The sequence below is a fragment of the Saccopteryx leptura genome, chromosome 1 (assembly GCF_036850995.1).
Source record: "Saccopteryx leptura isolate mSacLep1 chromosome 1, mSacLep1_pri_phased_curated, whole genome shotgun sequence".
NCBI classification, from domain to species: Eukaryota; Metazoa; Chordata; class Mammalia; order Chiroptera; family Emballonuridae; genus Saccopteryx; species Saccopteryx leptura.
The window spans coordinates 197,825,485-197,848,097 of NC_089503.1; the positions used below are offsets into that span (position 1 = coordinate 197,825,485).

A 22,613-nucleotide genomic window follows, 5' to 3' on the forward strand; every position below is an offset into this window, starting at 1 on the left:
ATTTTTAGGCTCTATCATCCTGCAGGCTTGTGTGAAGATTATTGTTCAGGTTGCAGACTTTGAATATTGTTAAATTATTTTGTTTTCATCTAAGGGTGTAAAATCAGAAGGAAACACTGAAATTAAGGAAATAACTTTCCTTTCCCATATAAAATGTCTCACCTATTTAAAAAATCTGATAAAAGTCTGGTAAGCAAGTTATTACAGGAAACGGTGAAGGGCTGGCCAGAAGCCAGCAGCAGAAGCCGGTGAGCTGGAACAATGACTGCAAGTTCAGGACTCTTTACAAAACAATGCTGGCTTCCTGAGAGGAATGAAAACACAGGGTCGTGGAGTGTGTTGCTGTCAGGGTGTTGGAGTGGGTTTCCCACTTAATGTGAAAGAGGAGGTATGCAGCCCAGTAAAAATAATTTTTTTTTTTATTAAGTAAGAGGCAGGGAAGCAGAGACAGACTCCTGTATGTATTCTGACTGGGATCCACCTGGCAAGCCCTCTACTAGATGATGCTCTGCCCATCTGGGGCCATTGCTCTGTTGCTTGGCAACTGAACTAATTTAGCACCTGACGCGAGGCCATGGAGCCATCCTCAGCGCCCGGGGCCAACTTGCTCGAATGAGCCATGGCTGCAGGAGGTGTAGAGAAAGGGAGAGAGAGAGAGGAGGGAGGGGGGAAGGGTGGAGAAGCAGATGGGCACTTCTGTGTGCCTGCACCAGGGATCGAACCTGGGAATTCCATGTGTCAGGCTGATGCTCTACAACTGAGCCAAACAACCAGGGCCAAAAAAAATTTTATTGTGGTAAAATACACACAAAATTTGCCATCCTAATCGTATAAGTGACAGTTCAGCACATGAACTGTTGTGCAGCCATCAGCACTGCCTGTCCCCAGAACCGTACACCGCATACTGGAGCTTGGTCTGCAGTGAACACCAGCTCCCCACCACCCTCCCCCAACCCTGGCCACCACCCATGTGCTTTCTGCTCTGAATTTGACTGCTTTAGGGACCTCAGATAAGTGGAGTAAAATAATATTTATGTTTTAGCAACTGCCTTGTTTTTCTTAGCTAATGTCTTCACAGGTTATCCATATTGTAGCATGGGTCAGAATTTTATTCCTTTTTAAGTCTAAGTAATATTCCATTGTAGGTTGGCTCAATGGTAGAGTGTCTGTCTGTCATGTAGAAGTCCTAGGTTCAATTTTTCGTCAGGGCACACAGGGGAGGCGACCATCTGCTTCTCTAACCCTTCTCTCTCTCTCTTTCTTTTTCTCTCTCTCCTCTGCCTCTCCCTCTCATCACCTCCTGCAGCCATGGCTCGATTGGTAGGAGTGAGTTGGCCCTAGGTGCTGAGGATGGCTCCATAGCCTCCACCTCAGGTGCTAAAAATAGCTCTGTTGATGAGCAACAGACCTAACTACCCAGATGGGCAGAGCATCGCTCCATAGGGTCTTGCCAGATGGATCCTGGTCAGGGCACATGTGGGAGTCTGTCTCTCTGCCTCCCCTCCTCTCACTTAAAACAAAACAAAAAATAAATAAAAGAGAAGAAGTGGATTTAGCACATGTCTGCATAGGCCTTGGCTGTGATTAGCCACGAGTCAGCGCCTGGAGGAGAAAATGAAACCAGGAGCCTGGTTTCCCGTTTGTGTCGTGAGGGTAAGGAAGTGACAACATGTGGAGGAGGAGAAAGGGGTGAGGAAGAGAGGACAGGGCGGCAGGTCCCTTCCTTGTGCAGTGTGCACCCAGTGGGGCAGTGGAAGGGGTGCTCCCTCAGGGGTCCTCTCTCAGGGGTCTCTCTGCTCTCAGCCAAGGTCATCCACTGACATCAGTAGGAGTTAGGACATTGACATATTCCACATAAATCACAAAGGAACGGTTAGGTCTTTCAGAAGCTCTTGCCTTTGGCTTGGGGGTCTGCAGTACTCGGCAGTCTCCACTGATGGTGTAAGTCAGGATGAGTTCAAGCTGAGAATCTGGATCTTGGAAAAAACAGTGAAACAAGTTAGTGTTCAAAATATCGGTTAGTTCCCTGAATTTTTTACTACTAAAACTTTGTTAAGTGAAGTAGACTACACTTAATATTGTTAAATCTTGGAAAGAGTTTCCACATGTACTTTAGAAAGTTGATTATTTTATTTTGCAAACTGCAGAGTGTATTCATTTAAAACAACTTCATTATGAAGTGTTTCTAGAGAAAGGTGCTTCTAGCAGTTGGCTTTGTTCCTGTGCATACTAAGTTTATTTTCTCTGCATTTCACAGACTATGGAGAGGCAGGGTATTAACACACAGTGCCTTCTCTGTCTCTGCAGCCAGACACACCACCCCATGTTTATCTGAGTCTTTTTTGTTTTAAACCATAAACTTTCAGTATTGAAAGTTAATTTGTAGCAACATCGCAGTGTTTGCTTCTCCTTTAAGTTATAATGCCAGTGAGAAAAAGAAGTTACTGATTCCTGCCTTTTTCTTCTGTTCCATCCCGAAATTTAGTTGCCTGAGAGCCGTTATTCAAGGACCCATTCGTCTTGGTATGTGGTCCATTTTAGCCAACAGTGAAAGCTTTGTGGTCTTTCTAAAGCACTCGGATTTTATTTAAATGTATTGTTATTATAAGTCAGATCATAATTAAGGATGTTACTGCTCTTGGAGGGTCAGACTTTGTCATTGTTGTAACGCCCTTGTATTCTGAAGTCTCCCTGCGCCATGTGAGTGGGGACTGCACTGTCCCCGCCAGCTGTGCAGTTTAGGCTTAACTAGGCCTGGGCTGCCCTTCAGATGAAGTGTATTTGATTTCTTGACTGTTGGGCTTTGGGTTTTTTTTTTTCCTTTGTATACAGTATCCAAATTAGCATTATTAATGAAAGCTTTTTGCCTTGACATTGAGGTAGTTTCTGCACCCAGTGTTAAAATAGGCCTATTTTAGATCCGCAAAGAACCTGGATCCAGAATTCCCAGTAAAGACACGTGGATGTCTGTGTCAGCAGAATGGGAAAATAACACATCTATTTTTAAGTTAGCTGGAATTCTGAACTCAAGCCACCTGTTTGAATGCTTGCCATAGTGATATTAAAATTTCAAGCAGACTTACAAAACCTCTGCTGCCTCCTGCTGCCAGTTGTGTGGATACTTTACCAGAAGTAAAGAATTCAGAATTTGTTCCTTTGTGTTTGTGACTGTCTTAAACTTGACATTGTGAATAAGTTAAAAAAGTAAAACATTCTGAAGTTAAAATTGGAATGGGTAGAGAATTATAATGTAACTTCAACTTACAGTTTTTTTTAGGCTTTAAAGATTGAAAAATTACTAAGATTCTATTTGATTATATATATATATATGGATATATATATCCATATATATATCCACATATATATGTATATATATTATATATACATACAGACAGACACACACACATTTTTTTTAATCAACTGTTAAGAGAGGGGCCTAGTTTTCAAGCCTCAGGCAGTGTGTCAACCTTACAAGCAACTAAGACTTTCTGGGATAAATTACACTGCCTTTTATTTTCTTGGGTCTTAGAAATTGCTTCAAGGTTTAACTTGCAGAACCTGATCAAAATCAAATACAGACAGTGTTTTTGATAGGGTAAAGATTTAGATGTTTTGATCAATTATGGATTCCACTTGAATTTTGAGTGACAGGGTAGTTTTAAAAAATATACCCAGAAGATCCACGGAGGGATAATCAAAAGGGCATATACAGTAGAGTTCCCTAGTGCTGCTTAAACGGGAAGGTTGCTGCTCTGACAGCTTGGTCCTATCTTTGCTCCTCAGCTGAGAGAGAGTGGAAGCTGAGACAAAAGGAAGTGATGAAAAAAGGTCGTTGTCCTAAAGCTGGGAGAACACAGGAAGACCAATCCTAATAGAATCGTACGGAGCATAGGCAGTTAGTTGGAAAAAGTCAAACTAATGCCATACATGCTGTTATCTTCCGTGGGCATCGGCACGTTGGAGTGTGTCCTGTCATTTGCTGTCCAGAACAATGGCCTGGTCCAGTGGACACTCTGTTCAGTGACCTTGTATTTTTAGGGGCATCTGTGCTTGAGAGCTCCTAGGGGTGGGGGTGGGGACCGCTGTGGCTTTGGAGTGAAGCCTGGGTTGGTGGTGTGACTGCTGCCACCTCCCAGCTGCGCAGCATTGCTAGGTCACCTCCCTGCCATGGGTGTAACAGGGGGATTGTCCGACAGAAGAGCTGTGGCAGATTTCAGAAAGGCGGCTGTTTTTCAGCCAGGAACAGTGGTGGTTTTCATACTTTTTAACCTCATGTTATTATACTATTAAAAATATTGAGGGCCTCAAAGACCTTTCGTTTCTATAAGTATATGCCAATATTTGCTGTATTAGGCATTAAAACCGACGATTTTAAGTATTTGTTCAGTTAAAGAATGATTTACTTTACTCATACATGATTTTATAACATCTCTGTATTCTCAGTTGTTGCTACTTTACAGATCTTGTTGAAAACCACATTCGTTAATATCACCACCAATATTAGCAGAAAGTTTTTATCATTATTGGGAAGCTGGGAAACTCCTTGTGGATTCAAGTTTTCTGAAATCCTTACATTCATCTGAAAGCTTAAATTTCATCATTGGCGAGAGATGCTGCCCGTGGTTTGCCTCAAAGCCACATGTTCACTTCTTTAATTTTCAAGAAAATTTCTGCCAAATAACCAACTCCGAATAATCCAGTGTGTTGCCTTTTTGAGTAAAAATGGTGTTCAGTTGTCGAGATTAAGTAAAATAATCACCGTCCACGTCTTACAACTTGAGGCAGCCATCAGGGTAGGGTAGCTGGTTATTGGTGGGGTGACATTTTGCATGTTACATAATAATCCCCTGTCCCATCCGTCAGATGCCGTCCCTAATGCTCCAGGGAGGCAGGTAAGACCAGTACCATCATCTCGTTACTTACGTGTGAGGAAGCTGAGATTGTAAGGGGTTGGGAGGCTTGCTTCAAGTTACAAGTTGGCCAGTGGTGACGCCAGACTTCAGCCCAAGCCCTCTGTCCTCGCATGTGGGATTTCCTCCACTTCCTCAGCAAAGGGTCTCCTGTCATGGAACGTGGGTCTAAGTGACCAAGCAGGAGTAGCAGTATTTGGGCACTGCTGGCCTTTTCAGGTGACCACCAGTTGGGAAAAGAGCCATTCGTTTTATATAAAAGGGTCAGTCAAAAAAGAGTTTTTATTTGAGCCGAGTCTTGAAGAATTAGTTTGTGTTTATTTGTTCGTTGCAAGAATTTAAATTTTGTTTTTCTCCCCTTTTAGGCTTTAAAAGAGATTTCAAGAACTTGGAAGTAGGCTGTAAATCTCATGAGTTCTACCCAGAATCACATCTACAGATAAAAAATCCTTTGATGAAGAGGTAATGAAAGATATTTGAAAATAACTAAAATCTTTTTTCTTTTTGTGACAGTGACATAGAGAGAGAGACAGATAGGGACAGACAGATGGGTAGAGGGAGAGATGAGACGCATCAGTTCTTCATGTGGCGCCCTAGTTGTTCATGGATTGCTTTCTCATTTAAATCCTTTCCTTAAATGCATGTATTAGGAACTCTTTTTATACCAGAAAGGCATAAATACATGTTCCCACTCTGAAAGCAATGGGCCTGCAATACTGTGCTGCCTCTCTCATCGAGGATCACTAGCAGGACGTAGACCTACGGAGAGAGGGCCCACAGGTACAACACAGTTGTTCCAATCCTCATAGCATTCTGCGAAGTAGATGGAATTTTACAAAAGAGGAGATTCTGGGCTTAGATTAAGTAATTTGCCCAAGGCGATGGAGCTGACTTCTGAGAGTCCGTCCTGTCTCCCTGTCTCCCTAGCCAGGTGTCAGCTCCTCCCACCATTCTGCTGTGTGCGAATTCCATGTAATTCACACAATAAAGATAATCAGATGAGGAACAACAATTTGTAGTGTGATATCGTTTATCTTCACCTTAGAACTTAATTACTACCAAAATAGAGGCCCTCTTGATTATATTATTTTAAATTAGCATACTATTCTTATATGTCAAAATTAAAGTACCTCTATTACTATAAACTGTAATGTTGGTGTTTTAGGGTATTAAAGTGTTTGCTTGTAACATCTTAAATCCGTGATTTTATCACAAATACATGTAAATTCAGAGTTTGTAAGTTGAAATTAGTTTATTTCTTTTCTTCTTTTAAAAAATATTTTATTGCTTTTATTGGGGTGTCATTGGTCAATAAAACCACACAGGTTTCAGGTGTATGTAACACATCATCTGTGTGCTACATTGTGTGTTCACCACCCCAAGTCCAGTCTCCCCCCATCACCAAATCTCTCACATCTCCTCTCCTCCACCTCCCCCAACACCAAAGTTAGTATTTTTTTTCCAAGATTTTATTTATTCATTTTAGAGAGGAGACAGAGAGAGAGAGAGAGAGAGAGAGAGAGAGAGAGAAGGGGGAGGAGCAGAAAGCATCAACTCCCATATGTGCCTTGACCAGGCAAGCCCGGGCTTTTGAACTAGCGACCTCAGTGTTCCAGGTCGACACTTGATCCACTGTGTCACCTCAGGTCAGGCCAAAGCTAGTATTTTTAATCACATTTCTCATTAGGAATTTGGTTCTGGTAATTATAGGTGTTTCTGGTAAGCATTCATATATGTTCTGGCATGAAGATTTTAGGGTCAGAGAGTGCAAAATGTTAATGGTTTCAAAAACTTCCTTTCTGTTGTTATGTTGCAAAAATAATAAATTTTGTAGTGGAAGGTTGGCAGGACAGATGCTTGTTTTCCCTCCGGTTTTGCCTGCTCGCACACAGTGGCGCAGCTCCGTTCTGTTTTTCTATTCCAGGCCCCACGTACAGGACACCAGTGGAAAGCTGTTCCCGTCGTCCAGCCCACGGGCACTCAGGGACCACACAGCCAGAGAGCCTCCCCCCCAGCCAAACGAACAGAACCTTGAAAAAATGAGCGAATGCCAGTTCTTGGAGTGGCTAAGTGTAGAAGATGCCGAGAGAACTGGTCTGCTTTCTCACACGGATGATGGTTCTGCTTCTGGAACGAGAGTGAACAGTGCTGAGGCCGCCTCCCTGTCCTCCATGTGGCCCTCACACACGAGAAGTGCGGGGGTAAAGCCAGAAACTGTCCCCCTCTTCCCGCAGCCGGCCGTGATGGGATGGCGCTGCTCCAGCTCTCCCCCCAGGGGCCGTGGAGTTCAGTCGACCAGCCAATCCGATGGCTGTCAGGTGCCAAAACTCACTTGCCAGATTCTACCGCCCCCTTTGCCGCCAAAAAAACACATTCTAGCCAATGTGCCGCAGTCAGAGAAGAACGGTTCCGCCCCCGACGGCAGACTTGCCGAGGTGCCCAGAGCCAGTGCCAGTCTTCCGAAGCACAGTATCTGTGCAGCGTCAGGACCGGATTCCGGGCTGATCAGGCACGCGAAGGACGAAAGACTCAAGGAGATGGTTCAAGGGAGGGAGCACGTGGGTGCCCCACGGAACTCCCCGCCCAGCTCCTCAACCCGCGATTTTCAGGCAGATGTGGGATCAGTCACCGCCGCACCGTGCCAGCCAGAAACAGACTCTGATTCTACCTGTCCCAGCGACACAGTTGCGCTGACCACCTACTTTTCGGTTGATAGCTGCATGACTGATACATATAGACTGAAATACCATCAGCGGCCCAGGCTCTGTTTCCCAGGGGGCCTGGGCGTCTGTGGTGAGACCTCGGGATCTCCAAGTGAGAGAGGGCAAGAGCCTGTGTTACAGAACAGTGTGGGTTCACACTGCCCTCCAGAACAGAGACAGAAACCTAGTGTGTATTGTAATCGGTAGACGATGACACCGGCAGCCTTACGCTCGGAGGCCATGCGCACAGACTGGGGAGCCACTGACCAAATGAAATGAAAATTGCGGCATTTTGAAGTCGTCAATCACCAACTTTCTATATACAGCATATATATCTTTTTACTTTGTGACACTTTATTGGGTATTTTAGAAATCCCTTTGGATATAGTCTTGGCGTGCCTCGTAAAATAGAAAATGGGGGTATGTAAAACGTACATCCTCTGCAGTTGACTAGAAGTGGAATTTGTCCCTTTATTCTGTGGTTAGTAGACCCCTGAGAATTCAACTAACCAGTCCTCGTGTATGTAGACTGGTAACCTGTGCTCGCCGAGAAATGCCAGGTGATGTACTGTGTGCCATCAAAGCAGGACTTGCTGTATGAAGCACTTTCGCATGGGGAGCCAAAAGAACACTTCGCCCACTGGCTTCTGACTGCTGTGAGAGTCAGCTACTCACGATCTCAAGTGTCTTAGAAGATACCCACCCATGATTTGGATAGTATCTGGGGGAAAAAGCCTTAATGATGAAGAAATTTTAAAATGCAGTTCTCAAGGTCAGAACAGAAGGAACTTAATCTTGCCCCTAGGACTCTAATCTCCAGAATGCCTGGTTGACCTAAATTAGGCCTGTGACTCTTGTATGTATCCAGACATTACTTCAGCCAAGTAAGCGGAAATGGATTAAAATACTGTAGTATATTTATTTATCTTGTTATACTTTTTTCCCCCTAATTTTATATGAAATTTGAAAGGTTTTTATTTTGATTTGGTTTACTCTGGGCTGGTCATTTCCAGGGTTAGGAATGACCCTAGTACCCTCTTCCTGGGGGTCTTGCTGTGACCACCTACATTGTCCCTGCCATCATCTTACCTGTCTGTAGGTTGACAGCCCAGGTTGCTGAGTCTCTGATTCTTGAATCTAAAAATCCTTCTGGGTTTCCAGATGAAATTTCTGCCTTCCATTTAGAGGGTCTGACTTGAATGAAATGTCACGTACCCTAACTGCTTTCATCAAGAGGGCTTTATTTCCAAACAAAATAAAGGAATTTTCCATTATTACTATGATGACCTTACAAGTGTGGAAATGTTACTTTAATTGCCTTATTTTGTTGGTGGTTATTTTATTTTGTACTAAGCTAGTAAACTTATTGTGGCTTAGACTAGCTTTATATTATCCACTCCAGAGAATTAAGAATTATAGAATTAAAATTTTCCTTGAATTTATCAATGGATCAAGTTTATAGATATAACTTTATAATTCTATAAACTATTAAATTTAATATTTTGACATTTCACAACTTGCTAAAATATTCCAAAATGTAAATGGTTAAAAATACTTCTGGAAAAACCAAGTCATTACTTATGCAAGTCTAACTTCTCCCAGTTACCAAATCTTGGTCAAAGTTACCTTCTACCAAGAGAAGTTTTTGATAGGCATTTCTTACTGTAACACTGATACTACTTTCTCTTCTAAAGAAATATACTTGAATTCAATGAAATGTTACCTTTTAAGAAAGCTTATTTTTTAACATAACTTTTAGTATGGAACATTTGTAAATACTGTAAACTTTGTAAAGTTGTATTTGAAATATCAGCATATATAAATATTGCCTTTATAACAAAGTACTAGAAAATGAGCTTCCTTCAAGTATTTTTAATAGTTAAATTTTTTTTGTGTGTGTAGGTTTTTTGCTGTTATTTGGTCAAGATGTCTAGGTGAAATGTATTATTTTAAATAGGTAAACTGATTTCTGATATTTAACAGCAATCTCATAGATTTGTATTTTCAACTCACAATTGAGTTGCCAACATCAACTAGAAATGTCCAGTTTGTGCTGTTTAAAGTACTGTCCAGTGAAAACCTCCTGAATCATGTGCTAGTGCTAACAGACTAGGAACCATGTGTTTGTTGATGCAATGATCCAAAGATAGTTTGAATGCATCTTTAGCAACTAGTAATTCACATGTAATATTTTTATTTTTAGGGTGCCCATTTATTTTTATAGGTGTTTTCTTCCAGTTACAAGCTTATTATAACTTTTGAATTAATGTAACCAATTGTAGTGCCCAAAATGACCTGTCTTCCAGATATTGTTTTCATGTGAAATCAGTTTCTCCAGTTCAGATTTCATTTTCAGATAAACTGATCTTGTAAGTTGATATGGTTGGACTGTTCTTTGCATTCATGAACTGCAGCTTCTTCCCCGGTGTGGATTATGTATTTTATGAGAAATGTAAGTCAATTCAGAGTTCAGGGGTACTTGGACTATCACCAATCATAAAATGTTATCACAGGAGCTGGCACTTTCTGTCAAGAGCCCGACAGGAAGTAGGTGCTGTGGCCTGCAGGGTCTCTGCTCTGTCCTTGTCCTGTGAAAGCTCGTGTTCTGCTAAAATGACACCGAGACCTGAGCTTTCGTACAACTTGCACGTCATGAGGTAGTCTTGATTCTTTTCAGTCATTCAGATTGATGGCCCTTATCCTAGAGCACTATCTACATTAAGTGCCCTTACCCTTAATACCCTGTGGTCTCTGCATGTAGACCCGTGTTGCTCAGGGGTTAGGTACATGGGGCACTTGATATCCCCAGGTTTTCGGGTTAACAGACCTCGACAGACCTCCTCACAACTGCTTATCAGCCAATTCCTTTCAAATGGTTATTAAAACAATCATTTTACTTATAAGAAATTAAGTTTGTGAAATTTACCAGATGAAACTCACTGCTGCTAATTCTTTTGATGCCTTTGTTTTTGTCAGAGTTGGCTAGCTTTTCTCAGGTCTCAGAAGTGTGGAAATGTAGATGCCATTGCTGTGGGTGGTGGCTGTGCTTGAGGGGCAGTCCAGTGGCAGGTCGTTCTTAGCGTCTGGAGCCAAGACTCAAACCCGCACACGGCCACCATTTTTGTGTGCCATTGACAGTCCGACTTGAGCAGTAGGATCCCTCCATCTTCCATGGCTGAGACATGCTCAGAATATTCCATATTTGTGGTCGCGGGCTGAGTTTACAAAAGCTCAGAAAGTCAGTATGGATCATAAGCCTTTGTGTGTGACTAACATTAAGCTGTATGAAAACTGGATGTCCTGTTACAATCTCGTGTGGATCAGGCCAAAATTAGCTATGCAATAAACATTTATTGGACAAAATTATCAGCAGGCAACACAGAAACAGTTCATACAGCGATTGGTATACGAAGGAAATCCCAGCTCTGCAGTTCTCAACCTCTGCCTAAAAGGATTTCTACAGATGGCAGCAGTGCCCTGAAGGCACAATTGTCAACCTGGCAGTCAACAGGCAGCCTCCAGAATCAGCCCCAGATTCCCTGTAACCCCAACTGACTTTCTAGAAGTCAGAGGACATAGTTTACCAGATCTATGTCCCGATTCAAAGGGAGGGAAGTATCCCCAAAACACATAGGCAATTCACACATATCAGATGTCACCCACTCTTTTATATAAAAGAACATATGCTATATCATAGGAAGAGCGTCTGACAGGCCTATCACTACTCCAGGAATGGGAACTTTCTGATTAAATCCCAGCAGAGCACTCCTAGAGTGTGAGTTCTTCTTAACATATAATATTTAGATTAAAAAATCAAGGTGGTAAGCTCCATGCAGGCAAGGATTTTTGTTTTGTGCACTGCCATACTCAGCCCATACTAAGTACTCAAATATTTGTTGAATGAGTCAAGATGCTGACTTTGCTGAAGTTGTAAGTTAACAGAAATTATAAAAACAAAACATGTTTTGGCCACAGGTATTCTTTTTTTTTTTTTTTTTGGTATTTTTTCTGAAGTTGGAAACGGGGAGGCAGTCAGACAGACTCCCGCATGCGCCCGACCGGGATCCACCCGGCATGCCCACCAAGGGGGCGATGCTCTGCCCATCTGGGGCATCGCTCTGCTGCAACCAGAGCCATCCTAGCACCTGAGGCAGAGGCCACGGAGCCATCCTCAGTGCCCAGGCCATCTTTGCTCCAATGGAGCCTTGGCTGCGGGAGGGGAAGAGAGACAGAGAGAAAGGAGAGGGGGAGGGGTGGAGAAGCAGATGGGTGCTTCTCCTGTGTGCCCTGGCCGGAAATCGAACCCGGGACTCCTGCATGCCAGGCCGACGCTATACCACTGAGCCAACCGGCCAGGGCCCCACATGCATTCTTAATGCGATTCCAATACTAAGAAAGGTTTGAAACATACCATCCTGTTCTAGGGAGTTGAAGAGCTGAAAAGGAAGGGGGGGAGCTGGAGTAGGGTCCCTGCACTCTAGCTTTCCAACACTGGCTGTTAGATCCTTTCTCTAAGATCACACTAATTTGGCAGTCACAGCAGGGGCCCGCTCAATCTGAAAAGTCAACTGGGTTCTTCCAACCAACCTGTGTAGACCTGCATTTATGTATAGCTCTTAACTCCTTTTCTCAAAAGCCTTCCCTAGCTTTTGAGTAATTTAGTTTTAGATAGATACTTCATCTTATTAACTCACAATATTATCCGCATCATACTAAACCCTGGACAACCCTTAAAATGTTAAGGACATTACTGGAGTTCTTAATGAATACACTACATTTTTCTGCATAAATATTTTAATTCAGCTCCTGTAAAAAGCCATCAGATGTTTTGAAAAAAAGTTTTAAAACCTGTATTAAAGAGTCTCTTAAATATTTTAATTCAGCTTCTGTAAAAAGCCATCAGATGTTTGAAAAAAGTTTTAAAACCTGTATTAAAGAGTCTCTAGTTTAAAGAACTCAGCTATGAAGAGCTGAGATCGTTACCCATTTAAAACAGTCCCCACGTGAGTCAAGAATGCATAAAAAGAAAGGAAGTCCTTGTAGACTTTGAAATTCTTCTGTTGCACAACTGTCTTCTTTGCTTAAGAAGTTGTCATTTTCGGAATCCAGTCCCAGGAATCAACGTCTTAATGTAGGTGTTGGGCAGTCATCTGTAAAAACCGAGTATTTGTCAACAGTATTTCCTTTTTCTTTCCATACTACTATATTTTATGCCAAATTCTGGAAATGACTGTCTTAGTCACTTGCCTACTCCTGACTGACATATTACTAAGAGCAAAAAACACCTTCTTTCCTTTCTTTTATCTTCCCTCCTCCTTGCTCTCCTTCCGTCCTCCTTTTCTCCCTTCCTCCCCCTCTCTCTTTGTCCATTCCTCCTTCCTTTTTTCCTCCCTTTCCTTCCTCCGTTCTTCCTCCCAATAGTAATCCCGTTACTGTGATGAAGGGCAAAACAAAACAAAAAAGTACTATTCATCAAAAGACTTCTGTTTCCTACCAGAGATGAAAATTCAGGTCATGAAAAAAAAAGTCACTGTACTTGAGGTAAGTCTGTACCAGAGAAAAGTGGAGAGTGGACACTCCCCCCTTTACAGACAGCCGGGCAGTGGATTCTATAGAAACACCCAACTCTTCCACCCTCAGCACTCAGCCACCCCTCCCTCCCTCATCTGCCGGACTCTAAATCTGAGGCGAAGGAGCCTCCGATACGAGCTGACGCTCCAATCTCTGCCTACACTGGGGCCAAGGTGGGGAGACACTGCTGTCCATCACGAGCTCCAGCCCCCAAGCGTGATGAATCAACAACCCCCTGCAAAGCCCAAGGCCCTGTCCCCACCTGCGCCGCCTTCGCCCCTGCTCCCCCTGGGCGCCCCTCTGGCCGCCTCCCCCCACGCAGCCGCCCCGTCTTCTGAGCGGCGATGGGGACGGAGAGCTCAGAAGTACCCAGGGAGCCTCCGGGGCTCCGTAACTCGCGCACTGGTGTGCGGGGCGGGGGTGGGGAGCGCGTGGACAGGGGCGGCCGAGCCCCGAGCAGGACGAGCACGTCTCCCGAAATCAGTGCACGCGGCCCCGAGGCCCCTGCGCGGTCCTCCCGGGCGACCGCACCCACATGGCGCGCAGACGGCGGCACAGCCGCCCCGCCGGACCCCCTGCACCCGGGCCACCCGAGTCCCCACGGGTGGGAGGCGGGAGCTCTGCGAGCCCAGGGAGGGCGCGGCACACAGCCCGCCGTCTTGTACCAGACGTCAGGCAGGGGCAGAGACGGGGTCCGGTCCCCTCCCCGCGCCCTTCCCCGCGCCCGTACCCCTCCCCGGGCCCGTCCAGGTGCCCGCGCCCCAGCGCCCGCGCTCACAGGCTCACCACGGCCACAGGTAGACGAACAGGAACAGCACCACGTCCACCAGCACGAACAGCCACAGGTCCAGCCAGTACGAGTGTTTGGGCAGCTGGGCCGCCGCGGGCTGCGGCCGCACCTGGTGGTTCGGCTGCGGCGCGGCGTCGCCCGGGCCTCGCCGCTCCCGGGGCCCGTCCGCACCGCCTCCTGCCGCCGCCGCGAGCCCCTCCATCGCGCACTGCCGCCTGCCGCGCCCCCGCCGGAAGCCCAGCAGCTCGCGAACCTCCGCCTTCCCCGGGCCGGAAAACGGACCGAGGTCGGCCGCCTACGCATGCGCGGCCAGGCGCCGCGCCCCGGAAGTTGGGCCATCTACCCACCCACCCACCCAGTGCGCAGGCGCCGCCCGCGGCCGCTGCTTCCTTGTCCGCCGACAGGAAGCGTGGCGCCGGGCGAACGGCTCGCCCTTTCTCCGCCTGCGCCGCCGGGCAGACAGCTGGCCGTTCAGGTTTCCCTGGAAGGAGTTCTCTGGGCGGACCGAAAGTCTCCGTCACGCCCCTTGCTCAACGAGTTCGGGTTCCACCGGGGACCGGCCCGGCCCGACCCAGGCGCCGCTCTTGTCCTGTTCCGGGCTCCTTGAGGGTCGCTGTGCCAGGGTGTCAGGCTGGCTGCGGTCCCTTCTGTGCCATGCCGCACGTGCCCCGTGGACGTATACACGGGGACCAGTCATCAGTGCCGGCGAGAGCTCCCGAGGGGCCGTGCCCGGGAGAATGCAGGCGTGTCCGCTGTGGCCAGTTGGCAGCGGCCCGAGGGTGGCCGCCCTGGGCGAGCGGAACCCCCAGCCCCGTGTGGGTCCCCAGACTTAAAAGCCACATAAGACAGGTGCACACAGGAGAAGCGCATGCAAGTTTATATTCATCTGGAACACGAGCACGAGAGCCTTCACAGAGTACCCCGACCGGAGGAGGTGACCGGAGCAGAACGCGTTCACCCCTCTTCCCCAAGAAACAGACTAAGACCCAGGGCTTGGGGCTGCTGGTGGCAAATGGTGGACCGAGACAGATGAGAACGTCTGTCTCGCAGATGCAGGGTTTATTTTGTCCAGATTTCTCGTCTGGATGCCACACGCCTGCGGGTGAGAATGTTTCTGCTCCTCCTGGGCGAGGAAGGGCACCTCATCTCCTTGTTCCAGGAAGAAAAGGAAAGGTCTGAGTGCCCTCCGTGCCCCTGCTGTTTCTCAAGGGCGTGCGCTGAATTCAAAATAGTCTGCCAGAGTGGCACAGCTGGGGTGAAATGCTCTGAATGCCTCCTCCTTGTCCCCTGCCAGAAACATTCCCGGACATGTCACAGGGCAGCTGTGTTGGTGGCTGTGGATGGAAGGATTGGGTCAGTGGCCGAGTGGCAGGGGGATCTACAGAGGGAGAGAAGAGCATGGATTAGAGTGAGGACGAGTAAACAGAACATCCCCAATCTGAGCACATTTCCCGTATCACGTGAAATCTGTCTCTCCCATCCTAGGAACGGATCAGTTCTGTAGAATGGCAGAGGCTCTTTGAGTGGATAGAGAGTATTGTATTTATCTTGTCCTTCAAAGGGGCAGACGAGCAGCTCTTTGTCCCAGGAGGAGTCCACAGAGGCAGCATTCCTCGCTCTTGGTTGCACAAGTTCCTCCCTCTTGGGCTGTTCATGTGTCCGGGCGAGGCAAGTTTGACCAGAGGGCACACTATTCGCTCCTGACAGAACAGCTCCCTGTGTTTTGCACAACAATAGCGGACACTTGTTCTGTTACCCTGGGAAGAGTTAGAATTGCCTTTTCCAACTGATGAGCGCCAAGGCCCGGGAAAAGGGATCTCGGTACTGAAAACAACTTAGGACCACGAGGCACAAGCTGGTGTTCTATAACGTCTCATCTTGCGTGTTTTATGTGCCACTAATATAAGAACAAAAGAGCCCAAGTTTGTAATTTGGCTGGTAGGTAGGGCGGAGGAACTGGTGACAGAGGGTGTCAGGAATCCGAGTCCACGTCATCCTGACCATCCAGGTAGGAACCCTTGATCTACCTTATCCCAAAAGACCAGTATTGCTTATAGAGAATATCAGAAAGGAACTGTGACCCACCAGGTGGGCATTGGTGTGTCTGTCACCCAGCGTGTTGGCATCTGCATGTCTCCATCCTCTGCATATTCCTGTCAGTCTGTGGGAGCAGCCCAGGTTGTGAAATACCTGAAAACGGAAGGGCTAAGCTATCGGACTTGGTTTTGTTACCTAACCAACTGAGTCCAGGTTTCTGGTCTACTCATACGTAACCTTTGGTCTTTGGCAGTGAATTCAGAGAGCCGCTGAGCTACGCAAGGTTAATAAGAGTGGCTTGTGAGTAAGATGTCACAACCAGTGATGTGGCAAGTGTCCATACCATGAGTCTGTGCTCAGGCCATTTGTGACCTTCCTGAGAGGCTTGAGGGTGCTACCTGTGGACTCAGGCGGCAGGTGTGGTGGCAGGGCCGCCTGGGTGCGTCACCTGGGAAAGACCCAGCCTCTGGGCTGATTCCAGTGCAGAGGGGGAAATTCCCTTCCAGTGTCTTCAGCTGAGCAGAGACAGTCCTTGAGCCTTTAAAAGTATTTGTGTGTGTTCGTTTTCCATGGGCTCACCAGAAGGAAAAGAGGGACATTTTCTTGGCTGTGGATGCCACACCCTGCCGTGCATCCGTTTTCTGGAGCTGGTCCACTAGGTACTTGCACGGCAGGAACTAAAATTAGGTATTTTGTTGTTGTTGTTCCTTCCAATGAGCTAGATGTTGACATAGCCAGCAATCAGGTCAATTACTGAACATGGCCAGGGTTTGGAAAACTGGTAGAGGTGGGTGTCTGGTCTGTGCTTGACCTGTTGAGAAAACTGTACCGGGTCAAGTTCCTAAGAGTGAGACACAGTATGAGGGAGAGCCCATAGTGGATAGATTGAGACAAGCAAGTTCCTGTCAGCCTTTTAACAAATGGCTAAATCAGGGGTCCCCAAACTACAGCCCATGGGCCGCATGCGGTCTCCTGAGGCCATTTATCCGGCCCCCACTGCACTTCCGGAAGGGGCACCTCTTTCATTGGTGGTCAGTGAGAGGAGCATAGTTCCCATTGATATACTGGTCAGTTTGTTGATTTAAATTTACTTGTTCTTTATTTTAAATATTGTATTTGTTCCCGTTTTGTTTTTTTACTTTAAAATAAGATATGTGCAGTGTGCATAGGGATTTGTTCATAGTTTTTTTATAGTCCGGCCCTCCAACGGTCTTAGGGACAGTGAACTGGCCCCCTGTGTAAAAAGTTTGGGGACCCCTGGGCTAAAGAAAGGGGAAGCTTTGTTTAAAGAAAGATTTTTTTTCCTTTTTTTTTTTTTTTATTTCCCTCTGGGCACCGGAGGACCCACTCAGGGAGGAGGTAGCTGGAAGTGAAGATTTTTGATCTGTCATCTTGGGAAAAGCTGTCTGCTTCATGAGCGTGTCTACTTCTGGGGTACGACGTCCCCAGCTGGCTGTCTATACTCTTCACTGAATCCAGGAATGGGAGGCTTAGGGCAACCAACCCAACACTCTTCAAAAGGGGCTGGTTCAGGTCTTCTGTTTGGAATAGTGCAGATTTTTATGAGGGTTGCCAGTCATGCTTCTGGCCAGTAAAGCCAGTTTCTTGACAGTTTTCCTCAAGTCTTCTGATGCCTAGAGTTTTAGGTTGTATTTTCCCTGAGGACTGGGGGTGGTCCAGGGAATGAAATACTGGTGAACACCCCAGAGCTTTTGGAAAGAAGTGGTTTGTTTCTGCTATAAAATGGGCTCGTGGTCCGCGTTGGCCCACAAAGGAGTGCCGTGGGGAGGGCTAAGCCAAGCCGTTTTCAGCATCCTCTCCGCTGTGCGGCGCCATGTCCAGTTGGAGGGCGTTCAGCCCACCCCGTGGATCCATGGGCAGTGAGCAGGGGGAATAGCCCACAGTTGGAGGTGAATCCGTGGGGTCCCATCTTTAGTGCCGCAGGGGCTGCATGGTGAAGGGAGTGTTTCCTCACCGCAGTTTTGGCAACAAGGAGTGATGGCACCGCCTGGACCCTGGGGCGTTCAACAGAAGTCTACAGAAGGTCAGAATTCCCTCCTGTCACATGCCTACTGCCCTGCGGGGCCCGAAGCCGGTGTCTAAGAGCCAGTCCTGGTCTAGCCCTTTCTAAACCTAGACTGGCTGGGAAGACGCGGGAGCTGGTTCTCTAGGGGGGGGGGGCAGCTCTGGTTTTCTGTTTCTGACAGCTGTAAAGGGGGGGTACGGGGGGGGTCAGTGGTGATGGACGGAAACTTGACTTGGGGGGTGAACACAGTGTGCAGATGATGTGATGTCAAATTTGTTAGCCTGTGTCACCCCAGTAAATTCAATGTAAAAAAAGAAAAGAAGGGTTAAAAAACAATCTCTTTAAACCCCAGCCCCCTCTGAGGGTTCATTTTTCTTCCCTGTATGTGGGACGATGCCCCATCAACAGCTGACAGAGTCACTGGGTCCTCGTTCACACCCCAGAGCTCAGCGTTAGACTGACCGGAGAGGCACGGGCACTGGCCTGCGTGGGCCCGGGCACAGCTGCAGCCCGGACAGAGGCTGGATCTCTGCCTGGCGCCGCCGCTGGTTCTATCCGGGCTGTCGGCGTCTCTGGACAGCCTGCTCACTGCACGTAGCCGAGGCCCCTCCATTTTGAGTTCCCCTCTGTCGTGACTGCTTTATGCACCTAGACAGCTTGCTTTGCGAGCAGTGCCACTGTCATAACAAGTTGCTGCTTGTAGCAGCATCTCTTCTGCCTCCAGCATGGCCTTGGCCCCGTGGCCCTAGTGCAGGTGGTTCTCGTTCAACTGGGAGCTTCCCCAGCTGCCCTAGCCTTACCCGCCCCCTTCCCAATATGAATGCAGCCTCCTAAGGTTTCCCCGCTGCCGCTCACAGCCACTTCTCCATGCTCGGTGGGTCTGACACGCCAGCTGCAGAAAACTGAGGTTCAACTGGTCTCCGACGCCCTGTGTCCCGCTTTCTTCCTGGGGACGAGCTTATCTTCTGAAGGTCCTGCAGGCGTGTCTGCGCCCTCCCTCCTCGTCAGCCCGTACATCCTCCCCTCAGTAGCAGCCAACTGTTGACGAGGCTGTTATCGGACAGGTCATTTTTCGAAATCTCTCTTATCTTCTGCTCAAAAAAAAAAAAAAAAAATAGCATTTTCTTAGCATAGTGTCTGGTGCATTGGCTCACTTTTGTAGAACAAAGTTATGTGAATTGTGTCCCCTGGGAGAGCAATCACGTTCTTTAGAAGGGCAATTGTATCTTTAACATCTTGTGTGGTTTCCACAGTGTCTCAAACAGTACCTTGAACGTGGAGGGAATTAAATACGTGTTCAATTATGTTTTGTCATATTCTGCAACCACTGATATAAGCCTGTCCAAAAAATACTTGTTGAATGATCTCTTCGATACCCATAGTGGTATAATGACCCCACTAAAGCTCCAGCACTGTCCAGGGGTACTTTCTCAGATTTTTCTCAAGTACTGGTCACGGATATGCAGGAATCCATTCCCCCTCCTTTTGGATTTCTTGTCTTTAATTCCAGGAGAGCGTCAGGCACTGTCTGCAGAGCCACAAGCGATGTAGATGCAGTAGTCATTGTTTATTAGGAGCGCCCACCCAGGACATCGCATAGGGTGACGGGATGTTCACACAGCTGTCCTGGGGCCCGCGGGGCATCACAGGTGGGGACTCACAGGCAGGTTTGGCTGTGGATGAACTTCTGCCCTCTGCACCCTGCCTGGTCACACACGCACAGACCTCAGCCCTTGGAGCTCAATCTTACTTATTTTACAGTTTAAGGTCCCATAAAAGATTTTATTTTAAAATAAAGCAGGCATGCTGCTGCTTGTTAAAGTTTAAAAACAACTCAAAGGGCACAGGTGCCTTAATTGGTGGGCAGGCATCGGTGACAGAGGTGTTGAAATCCACAACCTTGAGATGTCATTATGCCCATCAGCAGAGCAAACAACCTGCTTTTGTTTTATTGAAAGGTGTTTCAGGGACAGTCATGGAGGGTGGAGACCGGAGGTTGGTCAGTCCATGGCGTGTCTTCTCTTGTGAAATTATGTCACAGGCCTCCAGAAGTGGACAGGCAGTATAGTGTAGGCGCAATCCAGGATGACAATGAGAGGTACATGGACGCCAGGCGGCCACCGCCGTCAGTGACACACTCACCACAACTAGGCTCTCTCCACACACGTGAGAACCACCAGCAGGTTGCCAACAGCTATGTCTTGGGAAGGGGCCACAGATCAGTTTACTCTGTGCTTTTTCCTGTTTCCCAGTATTTTTCAATGAAAATGTGTTCATTGGAAGTTGGGAAGAAAGTTGTTTTTGTTTTTATTTAGAACAAGTTAGAAAATAAATGAGGCCTAGATTATTATCCAGCTCTTTCTGATGCAAGGGCCCAGGTACCAGTTATGGTGAGTAATGAGGAGCTTCCAGCCTGCGTTTCCTGGGGCCCCGCGACTCCCAGGAAGCTCAGCTCTTCTGCGCCTCTCTGTGAACATCCCTGCTGGAGAACATTTATTTTACTCTTCTACTCTGGGGAGCGCCGTGTCAGCAAGTCACCTTGGGAGACCCATGTTCAAGACGGTGGCGTGGGCAGCTCCAGGCTGCTGTCCCTCCACAGCAACACTGAGAAATACGCAGAAACTATTTGAAACCAGTTTGTCGGGACCCTGCGCATAGTCAGAGGCTACCACCCCAGAGCCGGCGCTGAGTCGGGTTGTGAGAAGACGTGGACTGTGGCGACCTGGGAAACAGACAGCTTCTGGTAATGGCTGACCGTTCCATTACCCTGCTTCCAGTAACAGGTGCAACAACTAGACAGGTCAGGATGAAAATGAGACTCGAACGGCACTGTACACCGTCAGAGCTAACAGATGTATGTGGGACCCCCTGACCCCCCCAGATACACTGTGTATCCATCGGTAGCCCAGGCTTAACGTTCGATAAAAACCTGCTGGGTGTTGTTTTGCGAGAAAATTTCAAACTACATAACCATGTTAATTAAAATGAAAACTGGACTGTAGAACATACATGCTCTAGAACCAGTCGGCTTGGGTTCAAATCCTGGTTCAGCCGCTTCCTGGCTGTTGACAGTGGCCCAGTTCTTACTGTACAGAGTTGCGAGGATTAGCATGAGCTGGTTTTTTGTAAAGCACTTTGAACAGCGTCTGGCCGTTAGAGACACCACTTAGGGTGGAGAGAGTTGCACTTGGCTTCATCCAAGTGAGTGCTGTTCTGCGGCCAACACATTTATTTACTCATATTGACCATTTTCTGTATTTTGGAGCCAATTTGTGTTTTGACAATTTTGTAGGTCCTGGGAAATTGGCCTTTCTATGTCTGGTTACAAATGGAAATAAGGATGGAAGGACCTTGGGGGGACACCAGCCTCTTAGAGCACTCAGGGAAGACCACACAGCCCGCACGTGAGGGGGAGGCTGATGGGAAACGTGGTGGCACCTGTCTCTGGGAGAACCTCCCTGCTCTCTGATGCTCATCACGGTGCTTCTGCCTGTTCCTGTTCAGTGTCGGTCTCTGGCCTCGGGTCTAGCCGAGGCGAGCAAAAGGCTCGTGGGCACAGTAGATCTGTCCTGCTCCCCTGCAGGTAGAGTGGACAGGTGGGCTGTCTGTGTGTAGGGCCCAGCTGGGCTCACCCCCTGAGCGGAGCTTCTGCATGTGTGGGGGCAGAACAGGGTGCGGGGTGGGGTGGGCTGTCTGAGCGGCTGGCTGCCAGCTCGCCCCCGTAGTCACTCAGCTGCAGTGATTAATGTTCACACTGTGTTAGAGGGACGGGGGGGGGGGGGGGTGTGCAGACCTAAGACTGTCCTCACCCAGGGAGAGCGCGCCGACAGCTGGCGGCAGATGAGCAGATGGAGCACCGACTCCTGGTGTGACATTGATGCGCTGGCTGCGCTGTGGGGATGCAGGATGAACACCCTGTGGGGTGTGGGGGACTGCAAGTTGAGAAAAGTCCTCGCCGTTTAAGACTTAAGCCAAAGGGCTGAGCTCTTCCCCACAGCCTCTGGTTGTTGAAGTTGGTGTAGGCAGTTTACATGCCCTTCCCCACAGCTCCGTGTCAGCTGTGATGGTTTCCACACGCCCCATCCCCCATGCCCCTTGAAGAGACTGGAGGCAGTTTTCTTTTTACCGTTTGTTTTGTGAAGTTAAGATGTTATGCATGGTGGGCGCTTTTCTGCACTTGGGAGAATTCTTGGTTTGCCTCAGAAATGTGACTTTGTATCTGAGCTTTCTTTGATTTGCAAATGACTTTGCTTTGCACTATAAAAATAAAGCTTTTGGGAGTGCAGATGCTTTTGATAGACCATCAGCTACCAGAAGACTTCTGAACCTATCCTTTTCCTCTCTGTGTTTATTTTCTAATCCTCCACCGTTCCCACCTGCGACCTAGGAAATTAGGAGTCACGCTGGCTCGTGACAATGGGGGCTGGGTATGCAGTGCTGCATCCACTCTCAGGTTTTCCTGTTCTAAGAACATGTTGACGTGAAGATGTTCTGGGTCACCTTCATGTCCTTTGATGTCCCTGTTAGCTCAATATCTGGTCTAAAAAATGTTCCAAAGCAAAACCAAGAAAGAGCAT

General features: G+C 47.5%; 2 protein-coding genes across 5 annotated transcripts in view; one reads left to right on the plus strand and one right to left on the minus strand.

Annotated features, from left to right (window-relative positions):
• USP53 (ubiquitin specific peptidase 53) overlaps positions 1–11,409 on the plus strand; it is a 47,188-nt gene extending 35,779 nt beyond the window's left edge. For all 4 annotated transcript variants that reach the window (XM_066384402.1, XM_066384392.1, XM_066384411.1 and 1 more), the window contains 2 exons: positions 5,276–5,372; positions 6,835–11,409. In XM_066384402.1, coding sequence (XP_066240499.1) covers positions 5,276–5,372; positions 6,835–7,819 — 1,082 coding nt within the window. In that variant the 3' untranslated portion in view covers positions 7,820–11,409. The remainder of the gene's footprint in view (positions 1–5,275; positions 5,373–6,834) is intronic.
• Positions 11,410–12,625: 1,216 nt separating this feature from the next.
• On the minus strand, positions 12,626–21,911 carry C1H4orf3 (chromosome 1 C4orf3 homolog). The gene is given in 7 exon segments (XM_066360163.1): positions 12,626–12,762; positions 13,962–14,268; positions 14,329–14,468; positions 14,637–14,761; positions 18,837–18,968; positions 18,970–19,010; positions 21,846–21,911. Coding segments are annotated over 6 exon segments (807 nt in total). The 3' UTR covers positions 12,626–12,762; positions 13,962–13,965.
• Between the last annotated feature and the right edge of the window lie 702 nt (positions 21,912–22,613).